At 36.4% G+C, this 14,016-nt stretch overlaps 1 protein-coding gene across 3 annotated transcripts in view; it reads left to right on the forward strand.

Moving 5' to 3' along the window:
• Positions 1 to 14,016, forward strand: part of cntn5 (contactin 5) — a 314,849-nt gene that overhangs the window by 159,546 nt on the left and 141,287 nt on the right. For all 3 annotated transcript variants that reach the window (XM_079621551.1, XM_079621552.1, XM_079621553.1), the window contains one exon: positions 10,391 to 10,594. In XM_079621551.1, coding sequence (XP_079477677.1) covers positions 10,391 to 10,594 — 204 coding nt within the window. The remainder of the gene's footprint in view (positions 1 to 10,390; positions 10,595 to 14,016) is intronic.

Consider the following 14,016-nt stretch of genomic DNA (forward strand, 5'->3'; position numbering starts at 1 on the left):
TGTCCTGCAGAGTTTAGGTCTAACCCCAATTAATCAAGGTCTCACTAGGCATACTAGAAACTTTCACTAGGCATACTAGAAACTTTCTCTAGGCATACTAGAAACTTTCAGGCAGGTGTGTTGGACCTGGTTGGAGCTAAACTCTGCTGGACAGCAGGGCGGAGTTTGGTGACCCCTCCTGTAAGTAATCCGTAGGTTCATTCCCTCTTTGGCAGTTGTGCATTTGTATGGCACTGTCCCAAATCGCACCCTAAACACAATGCAGTCTTCCTAGGAGTTCACACTTTCATGACGTAATGCCGCTCTGACTGCAGGGTTGACATTCTGAGCTTGCTTCATCGACCACCTCTTGAACACATGTTGACCATTGTAAGTGCATCTGGAGTGAGCCATTTGGGATAGGGCCTGTTTTATGTTTCAAAAATTGCACACTTTACCTGTGGGCTTCATTATTCAAAATTTTCACAACAAATGGGGCAAATAGATACAACAGAAAAGAATAACACCTGAAAAAAGAGTAAAGTATATGAACATGATAATGAAGCCATATCATTTCCCCCTGCTGTGAACCAGTCATCGTTTTACTTCACAAGAGCATTTTTATCACTTTTTGTTGTGCTTTTGTGTTGTGCTTTTATTCATCTTTTTAAAGGATTTAACTATTATTTAAAGTCTTATGGGTTTGGAATGACATAAGGGTGAGTAAATGATGACAGAATGTCCATTCTTGTGTGAACTATCCATTTAAATAGCCAGTAGATGGATATTATTTCCTGTATATTACATCAGAAAGATTTCACAATGAGCAGCTAAGCTTTATTAGATCTTGTTGGACTGGTGAGGATTTTTTAAGTTCTGAGAGCTACAGTTTGTTTTCATAATACATCAAACTGTTTTATTGAAAAGATAAGGGGTTATTTTGATATTTTATGACATGACCCTATACAGTAGACATATAGATGGATGAAGAAATATGTCACTTGTCACATATGTAGTATTGAAGTTTTTTTTTTTCTCAAATGATGTGTTTCTAACAATCTCAAGGATATCTTGAATCTTCAAATTTAACTTGAATCATCCATGCATATTCATCTGAGTATATCATGTATTCCAGCTATGCAGGCACAGCATCTGTCTGTAACTCCCCAAGACTAATTATTATTTAATGCGACTGCAAATACATTTTCCACAGGAAAATGATCAAAAATAGCAAAAGTGAGAGAGAGAGTGAAGAGAGAGAATGTACTAGTCTGTAAAACAGTTATAGTTATAAGGAAACAAATTAATCAACCAATACTAGACTAAAGACTAAAATGAACTGCTTATCAGAATTACAAATAGCAATCAATGAGGATTCAGACATAAACAAAAAAATCACTTATAACCAGTTAATCATAGTAAATGAATGTATTATTTACGCTCGCTCAAATGATCAAAGCTTTATTTAAATGAAAAAAAAAAACATGGGAAAAAATCTGTATTATATTTCATTATACTCGACCCTCATTAATAACAGTAGCCTTTCAAAATAATAATAATAAAACTGACAGAGTGAGCTGCAGGGTTTAGAAGCAGATTTGAGCTTTTATTTTTGCTAATTCACTTACATGTATTCTTAAGTTAATAAAACTTTACCAGTAGTAATTCAGCTAACCCTGCTAAAATATGCTTAATGGGACCAGCAAGGGATGGTGGGTGCTGGTTTGCTGGTCACCAGCATGGGAAGTGGACAATTTACACTAGCTCAGCTTTTCCTGAGAACAGCATAATAATGCTGGTCCACCAGCAAGACCAACACGTCCTCACTCCCAACTCGTCACCAATTGATGTTTGGTCAGGACCCCTCATTTTTCGATGCTCAAAACGATGCTTCTGAGAGGGTTTCTGACCAAGCGCCATTATGTGATGAGTTGGGCACTATACCAGCATAAACCAGCCTGGAGCAACATGAAATTCATACTGAGTTATGCTGGGGTTTTCAGCTGGGAAGATGTCTATCTAGACGAAACACCATGAAAACTTTCAGTTTTTTATTCCAGTATGCACATCATTTTCTTGTAGGAGACTTTTGTAGGACATTTCTTGTGGTTATGCATTACTTTCTGTCTTTGTTTATTGATTTCGTCAGTTTGTGGTCTGAAAAGTAGTAGTAGTCAAATTGGCAATAAAGTTCGATGTAAACATGTCTGAATTGACTGGCTGTGGGATGTAATCTTTGAGAAGAGCTTTGGCTGAGTGACTGACTGTTGTAGTCACAGCAGGAACAGCTTCCACCCATCTAGAAAAGCTGTCAACAATCATCAAGAATGTCATGTACCCTTGGCACCTTAGAAGGGAAATGTAATTCACCAGTAGTTGTGAAAAGGAGGTGCAAGTGTCTGAAGAAGTGGCAGTCATTCTAGATTTCCCACATTCGCTCCTCAGAAGGCCAGATGTCATGCAGTGTTTGTGAGGCAGCGATATATTTATGTTCCTGGGATAATCTGTTTATGATCTAAACCTCTAACCATATGTATTAACCCTGTAAAAAACAAACCCTGTAAATTGACCATAACCTATTAAATAATCGTAAAAAAAAAGCTTTTAGATAATATGAATGTTTGCATAATACAGTAGGCCTATATATATATTTTTAGTATCAAATTTGATACATCAGGCTTTTATGGCGTATATGTATATATATATATATATATATATATGTAGGAAAATATGGAGAAATAAAATATGGAATCCGTGAGATCTTTATTACAGTATCAGACTGCTTACATATAAATGCGTGTAAATATCAGTTGTCAATCTATATCTCCAAATAATGTATCTTAGTAAGATGATATTTAATGCTTAGTTTATGATCAAAACTCTGTAGTTTTTATTGTGGGGGACAAAACATATAATGCTATGCAATACAATAATGGGAGATGTACAAATAAACATTCCTCAAAAGCCTCATGTATCATATTTTACACTCAGATTAACAGTATTAACAGTATTAATAATGAAGTAAATCTAAGTTGCATTAGTCCAGCAAGTGCTCATCTTGAAATATCACTTACTAAATTAATGTTATTATTACGTTTACTTTATGAAAATCAGTAAAGATTTCACAGCAAATTGAAACGTGCACCACGTGCTTAAGGGGGACATTTTAGAATTATCCCATAAGGCTTTTTACTTGCTAAAAAAGTACAAACTAATAATCAGACGACAGAAGGAATGTAGTAGATTGTGTACAACAGTTTTTTTTTTTTTTTTTTTTTTAAGAGCAGTTTTGTATCTGTCACGGTTTGGGTTTTGTTTCTTGTTCTTGTCATTGTCACATTTCTGTCTCTTGTCATGTGATTCCCTGTTTGTCATGTGATCCTGCCATGTGTCTTGTCATTGGTTAATTGTCTGATTGTCATTGTTCACAGGTGTTCCTTGTCTTGTTGTAATTATTGTGTGTATTTAAGCCCTTATGTTTGCCCTGTGTCTTTGTCTATTGAATGTTTGTCCAGATTCTTGTTTTGATTTCTGAGTTTCATGCCTGGCCCTTGTTTTATGTTTGATTTATGTTTTGAAGTAAAGTTGCATTTGGGTTCTCAACCAGCTTGCCTCCAGTGGATTCAATCGTAACAGTATCGTGTTGATAGTTTAAGGCCTAAATATTGTATAAAATGTGATACATTAGGTTTTATAGGGTTAAACTTTACTAATGATCTCAGCAAAAACCTCAATTAATAAATGTATTAAATATGAAATCAATCAGAAGTAAATTATGTTTTTCGCTCTCTTTTTTAGTTTCACTTTACTTGGTAAGGAAAAAGACTCATGACTACCATCAAATTTGTTTGAAATATCATCTTGATTTACGGCTCTTTGATGTCTCAGATGTCGGTGCCAAAGAACATCTGTCTGTGTCAACACAGTTATGTCAGTCACAACTTGGTTTTCAACCTTCCAGTTTCCATGGCTTTCAGCAATGTTATTTCAGGGGTGAGCTTTAGATATAAAACTGCTGTGTACTTTTTTAGATGTCAAAATTAGGGCTATCAGTTTAGTTAATTTAGTATTCTAAAAAATATTGTGTTAAAATATAACAATTAATCATACTCCCTGACCAGTAAACAAGCACAAACAATACACAACGCTGGATTTAAAGTTCCTTAACTTGATGGCGCAAGAAACATCTTATTTTAATGTATTACTTCAACAACTATCTTTTTCATTTAAGAAAGAGGGTTAACATGATCTTGGAAAACCTGAAAATGAGAGTCAATTATTTTACAGTATGTAATATTGACAGCTGGAGATTGAAATGGATACTACAGTCTTTTTAGGTCGGACAGAATCTGTATTTCTGACCCGTTTGTGTGTTGGTTTCAATCATGGCTGTAATACGCTGTGTTTTCTGTCAAATGGCAACCCGGTGTGTCGAAATACTATTGGGTAAATTGGCTGTAGGCGGGATCACACAGACCAAAACAAAAACAGACATTCTGACACGGGAAGCACATTCAAAGTAAAATAACTGGCTGTAGCATTGTTGTTAAGAAAAAGAGTATGTGAACTTAGAATATTTCAAATATCTACAAACATATTATAGTGTTTTTATGATTTAGTACAGTCAAAAAATTACATACAGCACTTTTAAAAGTGTGAAAATTGTGATTCTAACAACAAGAAAAGTCATGCAAATTAATTGGACATAAAGAGTTTAAAACCTGAAGAACATTCAGTTATTTAACTTTTTTATTATGAATTATTACATTCATTAATTATTTTAATATATTGTCACTTAGACTGATGGGTCTTCAAATATTGTCTTGGACAATGGGGTGCCTTGGATTCTAATAGTTTTGAACCTCTGACATAGACCATAGTTCATGTGTAAACCAACAACAACAAACTTATAATAATTCTTTATTCATGCATTATTTTCATCTCATTTAACCTTTATTTAACCAGGTGAGCACATTGAGAACACTTTCTCATTTACAATGGCGACCTGGCCAAGATTAAAGTGTCGAGGTACAAAAAATAAAAGTTAAAGTTACACAATGTTATTACAAGACAAAAGTACACAGTAAACATAGCAATGCAGAATGCAGGTCAGCAGATCAAACATTTACCATTTTGTACAAATAGTGCTAAAAGGTGTCAATATATGGAGGTAAATAATTGGTAGATAAGTAGCGTTGCTCTGTGCCATACAGTCAATGGAGAAAATAAGTGTAAAAGGTCTAAGGTAGAGAGATACTGTTGTCTGGTACAAATGGCTATGCTTAGAACAATATGAAAGGTGGCAAATGGCAAAAGACCATGACTGGATGGGGAGTATACAAAAACAACAACAGAAAATGATTAAATTGATCAAAAGTGGAAGTGAATGCCTCTCTGTAAAAATTTATTAAATAACAAAAGAAAAGGTTTTCAAATAAATGCTGTTCTATTAAAATAAACAAAAAAACATTTATAATAATAAGATAACAATACTGTGAAATATAAAACAAATATACTGTATACATTTTGAATATAATTATTCTTGCTGTATTTTTGATCAAGTAAATAGGCATTGGTGAGCATAAGAGATTTTTTATTTTATTTTTAAACAAAAACATTACCAATCACATTAATTATGATAATCTGATGTTTTTCAATTGATTCAATTGATTAGTTTGGATTATATTTTATCAGTTGACACTTACTTTAAAAAATAAATAAATACCCAGTTTATTGTAAAGACTCTCAATATTGCTGAATTCACAAAGCCAGTTTTTGCTTGGGATGTTTCTCTTTTGAAAACAACTTTGGATAAAAGTGTCTACTAAATGTAGTATAATATAAATGTATTTAATAACAGGTGTGACTCTTAAATTGTCCTGTTTATAACACCCTACTGGTGCTGCTGGAGTTCTGTTCTATATGAATGGTTTATTGTGACAGTCATTAATAACATCTGATAACAATAGTGACAGTAACTAAAGTAAATACTAAACACTTTCATAACACCTGAAATGTGTATAACAATTGACAACATTATTTAATAAACTAGTCTAATGAAGGTGCGAATATACATGTCAAATCTTAATTAACCGACAGTTGCTTTGAAATAACGGAGAAGAAGTCTGAAGTCCGTTGAGATGTTTGCTGCATTATTCAGCCAGCCTACCTGCTTCAATGAGACCTTTCAGCTCAGTGCGTTGTGCTTTTTTATAACATGGAGGAGTAAAGGGCAGTTTTCAATGACTGAAAAGGTTTCAGTTGTTGGACTGAAATGTTAGTCGGTGGATGGTATATTTTGAATTCTTAACCTTTTACGAAGTCATTTACTGTAGATCTCCTTCTGTCTCCTCAACTCCTTCTCTGTGTGTTCTTGTTTATTTAAATCTATGGTGAAAATGGTATTCAGCTCTATGGTTTAACAAAATATTATGAAAATGTACATCAATAGAATCAATTGTATTTATCGTGCAATTTATACGCAAAAAAAGTTCATATGATACACACTGTAAGTCCCTTGGGTAGGATTAGCGGTGTGCAGTATGTGTGTATTACACGCCATAAAGTGCGTATTTTTGGCATATAAATTGCACGATAAATACAATTTGTGCTACAGATACACTTTCATGAGATTGGGCTGGGTTTTAATGGGGTTATGTCATTAAAAATATATATAGGCCTATGTATATATTTGTTTAGCTTTTTGAAATCAAAGAGTTTGAATTATAATATACAGACGGGTGACAAATGAAGCTTAATTCTGGAGCTCCAGTGGCTCTGTTAGTATGTTGTGGAGGCCATTTTGCTGGCATGGATTGGGTCCACTTGTCCCCTTAAAGGGAAGGGTCACTGCAAATCAATGCACAGCTGCTGTGATCACCTTTATCCTATGATGAAACATTTGAATCCTGGTGGGAGTGAGCAATGCCTTCATTCATAGGGCATAAGGGGGTCACTGAATGATTTGATGAGTAAGGAAATGAGGTGAATCAGAGGCTATGGCACAAACCTTGATAAACATGATCTGTGAGACCTCAGGTTGTGATCGCTTGGAACAGGGGTGCCCAATCCTGTTACTTGTGCTACCTTCCTGCAGAGTTCAGTTCCAGCCTTGCTCCACAGCACCTGTCTGCAGTCCCCGAAGGTCTTCGTTTTCTTGGCTGCGTTTCTCAAAAGAACCATGAGCCAAGTTCATCGTTGAGACCATTGTGTCAATGGTTCTACAATGATTTCAATGCTTTAGGTTTGTTTGGTTAGGATTGGAAATTAACTTGACAGGAAGGTAGACCTTCAGGAACAGGATTGGGCACCGTTCCTGGATTTTCAGGAATATTCAGGACATTTCTGAATATTCAAAATGTTTTAAAACGTTTTTCTTGGTTATGTAAGAAATTATTTACTACCGGCCATTTAATTATTTAAAAAAAACAAGGCTTTTGAGTTATGCCGTTAAAGCAGTTTGATATAGTAGCCGCATTTCCATTAACCTTCAAATTGAAATTGCTAATTGAAAATACACCCAATAGAAACGTATCAATTTTGCAAAAACTCCCATATAGCGCAAAAAAGTTTTTATCCGCTAACATTTCCCAATAGTTTTTTTTATCGACATTTAGAAAATATCGCAAAAGTTTTGCGTACCGGTAAATCTGTAATGGAAACGCGGCTAGTGAAAATGCTTAAATATCTTTTTCATATTCTTCCACATTCACTCAGTACTCACAACAGGAGTGTCTATGCCACAGTTTTCTGCCGTAAGCTTGCTGTACGAGCTTCAAAAAATTTGACCGATTTTCATTCAAATCGGTCACATTTTTTTCACAATATTCGTTTTTTTTGCTCTCTTCTTAGTCATCCCAAGGCAGTTTATTTTGCTCAGAACCTGAAAAGGCACAGTCTCCCCATACTTAAAAATGTCTTTGACTTCAAAGACTAAATTTAAGCAGAACTTAAAATGTTCAAAATCCATATCAAACCACCTCAGAAACAGTAAAACTGAATGTCTTCTGTTTGGGCTTCTGTTGAAGTTTTCAAAGGTATCCCATGAATGTTTAATCACGTACGTTTCACATGCTCCCAATTTAAAGCTCCCAACATAGTAACATGCCCATGAGATCCTCTTTCACATGGATATAAAGTGCTGGATCTGCCTGTCTGGATTCCTCTACTCCTCCCTCTCCCACCCGTCTCTTTCACACAAATCTCGCCGCTTGCCTCTTCGTTCCCGCTCATCTGTCCATCAAGCATTCACCCAGCCATCCATCTATTCATCTTTCTATCAATCAAATTCAGTAACTGCCTATATTTATTCTATATGTACACTTTTCTGTTGATTTCTGTGTAGGCAGCTGTCTAGACACCTGTCTTCCATTTTTGGATCAGTTTTCTCCCTCTCTCTCTCGCTCTCTCTCTCTCTCTCTCTCTCTCTCTCTCTCTCTCTCTCTCTCTCTCCTTTAAGCTGAGAGCAACTTTTTTTTTGCTTGATTTCTGTCTGAATGGGAATGCATGCACATTTGAAACAAAAATTTTTTTCTATAGGAGAAAAGGAGCCCTGTATTTCTTATTCTCCTTAGCAGTCAAAACAGTCTCCAGTTTTAAAGCTATATTCTGAAGGCACTGGACAGCAAAGGCCACATTTAGCAAGTCTTAAAAGGGCTGTCTTTAATTAGGACCTCATAAATGTCAGCTCACTTTTTCCTCGAGTGCCTCTCTACACAAATATAGATTCACGTTTTGGGGCGGCTTTAATTTCTAGAGGTTACTTACCCTCTCTCCGGGCGAGACGCTCTTTAAACGATTCTGTGCCGCGGGAAGAATGAAGCATTTAAGTTGTCATTTGTTGGGTTGTCCTCATTACTGAGCGTCGCATCTGTGAGTTTAGTCAGACGGCTTGATGCGCTGGAGCTTAGTCACTTTGTTGAAGTTCTAATTGCCAACAGCAGAAATAGGAGTTTCAGCAGGTGTATAATGACTCTTTAATTAAGATATTCAATAAGTCCTTCCTCTTTTGGCACCGTTTTAAACACAATTGGGCAATTTAGAATCATTTGTAGCAATTGTAAATTCACAGCAATGATTGGCATGATATAACATAAATATAATTAGCTCTGTGTTTCCTCTGGGTGAATAATAATCAAAGGTTGGCTATCTAAATTAATTTATCTCTGTTTGAGTGGCGTTTGCAATAGAACGTGGCAACATTTTCATGACAACATTTTGCAACTCTAATTTTCTCATGATGAGAAGGAAAAAAAAACACGACAACAAGGTGTCAAACTGTCAACCTTACTTTTCCCTTGTGTATCACAATGAGATTGTATTATTTTTTTTTATCCACCAAACAGTGTATTAAGATTCAAAAGTTCAGTGTCAGTATGATTTCTTTATACTTTCATACACCAAGGACGCATTAAATGGATCAAAAGTGACAGTAAACACTTTTATAATGTTACAAAAGATTTCAAATAAATGCTGTTCTATTGAGCTTTATTTTAATCAGAGAATCCTGAAGAAAAAATCTTTCAGTTTCCAGGATTTTTTAAAGTAGCAGAACAGGTTTCAACATTATCAGCATACTGTATATAGACTTATTTCTGAAGGATCATGTGACACTGAAGACTGGAGTAATGGCTGTGAAAATTCAGCTTTCCCATCACATAAATAAATAATTGTAGAGTTGAAGTGTAGTATTTTTTCTTATTTCTATTTTCATCAAATAAATGCAGCCTTGGTGAGCATTAGAGACTTTCATAAACATTGAAAAATCTTACCAACCCTAAACTTTTGAAAGGTAGTGTACTCAAAAAATTTATGGTTTACAGTACATCTAGCAATTCTGACTTTGTATCTCAGAATTGCGTGATATAGTCGCAATTGAGAGTTATAAAGTCAGAATTGTGTGATATAAACTCGCAATTGTGTGTTGTAAAGTCTGAATTGTGTTATATAATTATTAACAGTTTTATATGTGAGCTATAAACACATAAAATAAGACAGACTTTTTTCCTAGTATAACACGCAATTGCAACTTTATTTAATGCAATTCGGACTTTATATCTCGTAATTGCGAGATAAAAAGTCGCAAATATCTTTCAAAAATGTTTTTTCTGTGGTGGAAACAAGCTTCCATAGGAAAGCAATAAAACAATGTTAATATTTAAAAATGACTGGTCATTTAAATTGTCATTGACTGCAGTTTGTTTTGTACGATTAACAACTATAAGTTACTAATGTACTGTAAGTCTGATTGCATTCACACACACACATCATTGTATGAAGGTTTGGGGGTTTGTTCAAATCCGTAACTCTAAACATGAGCAGTACTAATAGTTATCCGTGCAAGTATATCTTAGAGCCTGGCATTATGAATCGAAATTGTTATGTGTAACAGCTCTATCTGTTTTATTTCCAGATTTTGCTAGAGCCGTTGCCGCGAGACCCGTCTCATACGCTGCAGTGCTGAGGATGAAGGCAGACAGTTCGTCGTCATCCTCATTGAGCTCCAGGATGAGGTTAAGGAACAACTACGGAGTGGAATCGCCTAGCCAAGACTGGCCTCCGTTCTCCAGATACAGATACTCAGCCCTCAGCTCGCAGGAGGACTACAGGAGTGAAGGTGAGAATGAGGCTGAATCACACAATCCCATGCCAATTCACCCACTCTCACGCTGAGCACTTACAAACTCACTCTCTCTGATCTGTGTTCTCGTCACACTGGGGCGAATGAGTTCTGCTTTTACTTCTTACTGACTTTAGAAGTTTGACCTTATAGAGAGTGGTTCAAATACTAATAGGAGTTGAGCAATGACTTGAATATGCTTTTTCTGTTTAGCGCTTTGGACCACTTTTCAATCTAAATGGGCAGACTTAAAAAGGCCATGTTATGTCCTTTTACTTATTTTTTTATTATTTTAAGGGTCTGCGAATAGGTTTTCATGCTTGAATGTTTAAAAAACACATAATTTTTCACATATTTCACATTGTTGCAGCACCTCTCTTCCAAGTCTGTCCGTAACTTTTATTTCCTATCTTTATGAAAAGTGTTATGTGCTCTAAATTGGTCGGCTTGATCAGTGTGTTGTGATTGGTCGACTACTTTTGAATGCTTTTCGGAAATGCCACGCCCCTCACCATAATCACGAGCTTCAACACACTGTTAACGCAACTCAACCAGGCCTCACCCCTTTTTGGGGGTTTGTCTTTGTTGTGATTATTATTTAAATGCAGAATATTTTGACTGTTATGTCTCTCATTTGGACATTTTTAAGTTTGAATTTGGTTTATTTCCTGTTTCTAGTTTGTAGTCATTTTGGTTCCCCTCGTTACTCCCTCATTATTTGCATCTAAGTCTTGTTATAGTTTTCAGTTGTTTCTAATATTTCAGTATTATTGTGTCTTCTTGTATTTTGGTTTCTTGTTTTCTTGTTCTCCTGGCTTTTGTATTCCTTGTTCTTGTTTTGTTTTTATTATTAAATAAGCCTGCACTTAGTTCCACACCTCTGCCTACCTAACTTGCCCTCTCCATGTTATCGTGACCTGTATGTTCCTAGAGGAAAACTCAAGACTACCATCTAGGCATTTCTGGGAGTTCAGGATTACTCATTTAAAGAACAACTCCCTTTGGTGTGTACCTTGTCCTTTGTAACTTTGCAGACTTCATGCTCAAACAGCAACATTACACACTAAAGAAAAGTTTAAAATGTAAAAAGCATAAAGCATAATAGGTCTTCTTTAACTTTGACAGGTAAATGTGCTAGACCAATTGAGCTCTGATGGCACTTAACAGTGATTATTCTTTTAGTAAAACCCATTGCTAGTCAACACAATACAGTATGTAGTGTTTTTGGATGCTAATGTCGACACTGGCAAGACTACATTGGTCAACCAGCTTTACCAGCTGGGTTTAGCTTGTCCAACAGCTAGACCTGCCCCAGACCATCACTAACCAGCAAGGCATTTAGGACCTGATTTGAGTTGTCAGAGCCTAACAGACAAGGGCTGTGTGTTGGAGTCTTGTTTAACATTGAAAGTGACCTAGACATCTCACCAATGAATCATGCCTCTGTTCAGTTAGAGTTGACGGAGACCCCGGCCAGACGGAAATTGAACAGTGATCATTGAAACATCTCAGCACTTCCCAAACTCCCAGCCTTATGTCAGCCTGACAACTGATGGATGCTGTTGTCACTGGGAAAAATATACATTCACAAGAGAATGAGAAAGCTGTGTTATGAAAGAGACCTTTGCAAATAAAATAAGATCTGTCAAGGTGTCTGTTGGTTTGTGGTGTATGAATCTATTTGTTGTTTTTCTGCTGTTTGGGTTATTTGAAGGATATTTGTTAGCACTGTGGGTCAAGTGTTTTTGACACTGAATATGTTAACCGCTGAGGGAAATTCAGCTAAAACCATATTAAGGTGCTTGCTAGGCTGCCTAGTTTTACATAGTTTGTGGTTGGTTAAAGCTGATCATTATCTATTCTCCCATGGCCAGAGTTTTGACCCGAAGTCCAATTTGTAACTTATTTTGCCTACTTAGACAGGACTAAACTGTCTGACAGATGAGTTAAGCGACCACAGTCTGGGTTGGTTTTGTGTTGTTTAGAAATGGGAATATTTAACATATACTGTACGATAGGCTGGAACAACAAGTGGTGCATTCAACGTACAGCACAGCAATATTCATGAACGGTTGTACCACTGTCACCAAACAAGAAGACGTTATTGAGTTTGTGTTGTACTTGGCTACAGAGAAGTGTTTAAGAGTTCATTCGTGGTTCAGTAGGAACAGATGAAGAAGTCTGATTGGGTCAGATCGGGGTCACAGGAACTGTCTCATTCGAGATGATGCAGTCAGTACCGCCATCTTCTCCGGATCACCACACTCCCAACGGTTTAGGGGTCACCCAGGAGACAACGGGGGAGCCGGAACAGACCCGTCACATAAATGAAGTATGCGCCACTTCCTTCGCACACTGTGATGGTGCAGTAATTGTCAGCGAGATGTCTCCTCTCCGTGTAACCTGCACTCCTCAGGTTGTCGTTGAATTGTAATGCTGAAAAGCTCATGGGGGGGTACGTAGGACTGCTGTTTTCCCGGTGAGGCTGACGGATCACAGAGTGCCTCTCAGATGACTGATTTCTCTGACATTATCAAGCTGCTAAATCATAAAACACTCACCGTCACCCCATACTGAGACTACAAGCTGCCTTAGACAAGCCGCACAGCACCGCAGATAGATAGATACAACATCCTCTTCACATACTCTACGGTAGCTCTCAGCTGGTACTATTTAAAACTCACAACTTTTGTTCACTGCGTAAATCTGCTGTTGCTGAGACACAGCTCAGTGTGATCTCGCAGCTGATACAAAAGCGACCTCACAAAAGTTTTAGAGATGAATATTATGAAAGCATATGAAAGCCATAAAAGTGTGTGGGCAGCAGTAATTATTCCTTCCTATACACACTTTTATTTTCTCATATATGGCATGCAGAATAAATAACAGCCTACTGTATATGACTGAATATACCTGTATGTGTATTTTTTTCTTGTGTGGAAAAAAAAGTAGACATGCATTGTGCTTTAGATGTTTTGTATTAGACCCCTGCACTACATTTGTGAGCCCAGACAGCAGAATATAACACTGTTGAAAATGCATAAATGGCTTGTGATAATGATAAATTGTGATTATTCAGTCAAGTGGGCTTGCAAGTCTGATTGAAAATCTGTATGAATAGAAATGAGAAGTTGGCAGTCAGATAATTTTCTCAAAAATAACTCATTGAATCAGTCGAAGTGATTCCAGAGCCAACAACTCTTCATTGACTGAATCGATAAAAGCAGTTCTTGACTCATCAACTTAAAAAATCAGTTAAAAATTCACTCACTGAATTGGGCAAAGCAGTTCTTGAACTTTAGCTCTTAAATCCCTGAAAACAGTTCTTGAATCAACAAATCTCTCTTTGATTCGATCAAGTGGTTCTTGAGTTAACAGCTGAATGAGCTAACGAGTGAACAACTCACTGAGTTAGTCAA

The sequence above is a fragment of the Phoxinus phoxinus genome, assembly GCF_949152265.1.
Source record: "Phoxinus phoxinus genome assembly, chromosome: 8".
Taxonomy (NCBI): domain Eukaryota; kingdom Metazoa; phylum Chordata; class Actinopteri; order Cypriniformes; family Leuciscidae; genus Phoxinus; species Phoxinus phoxinus.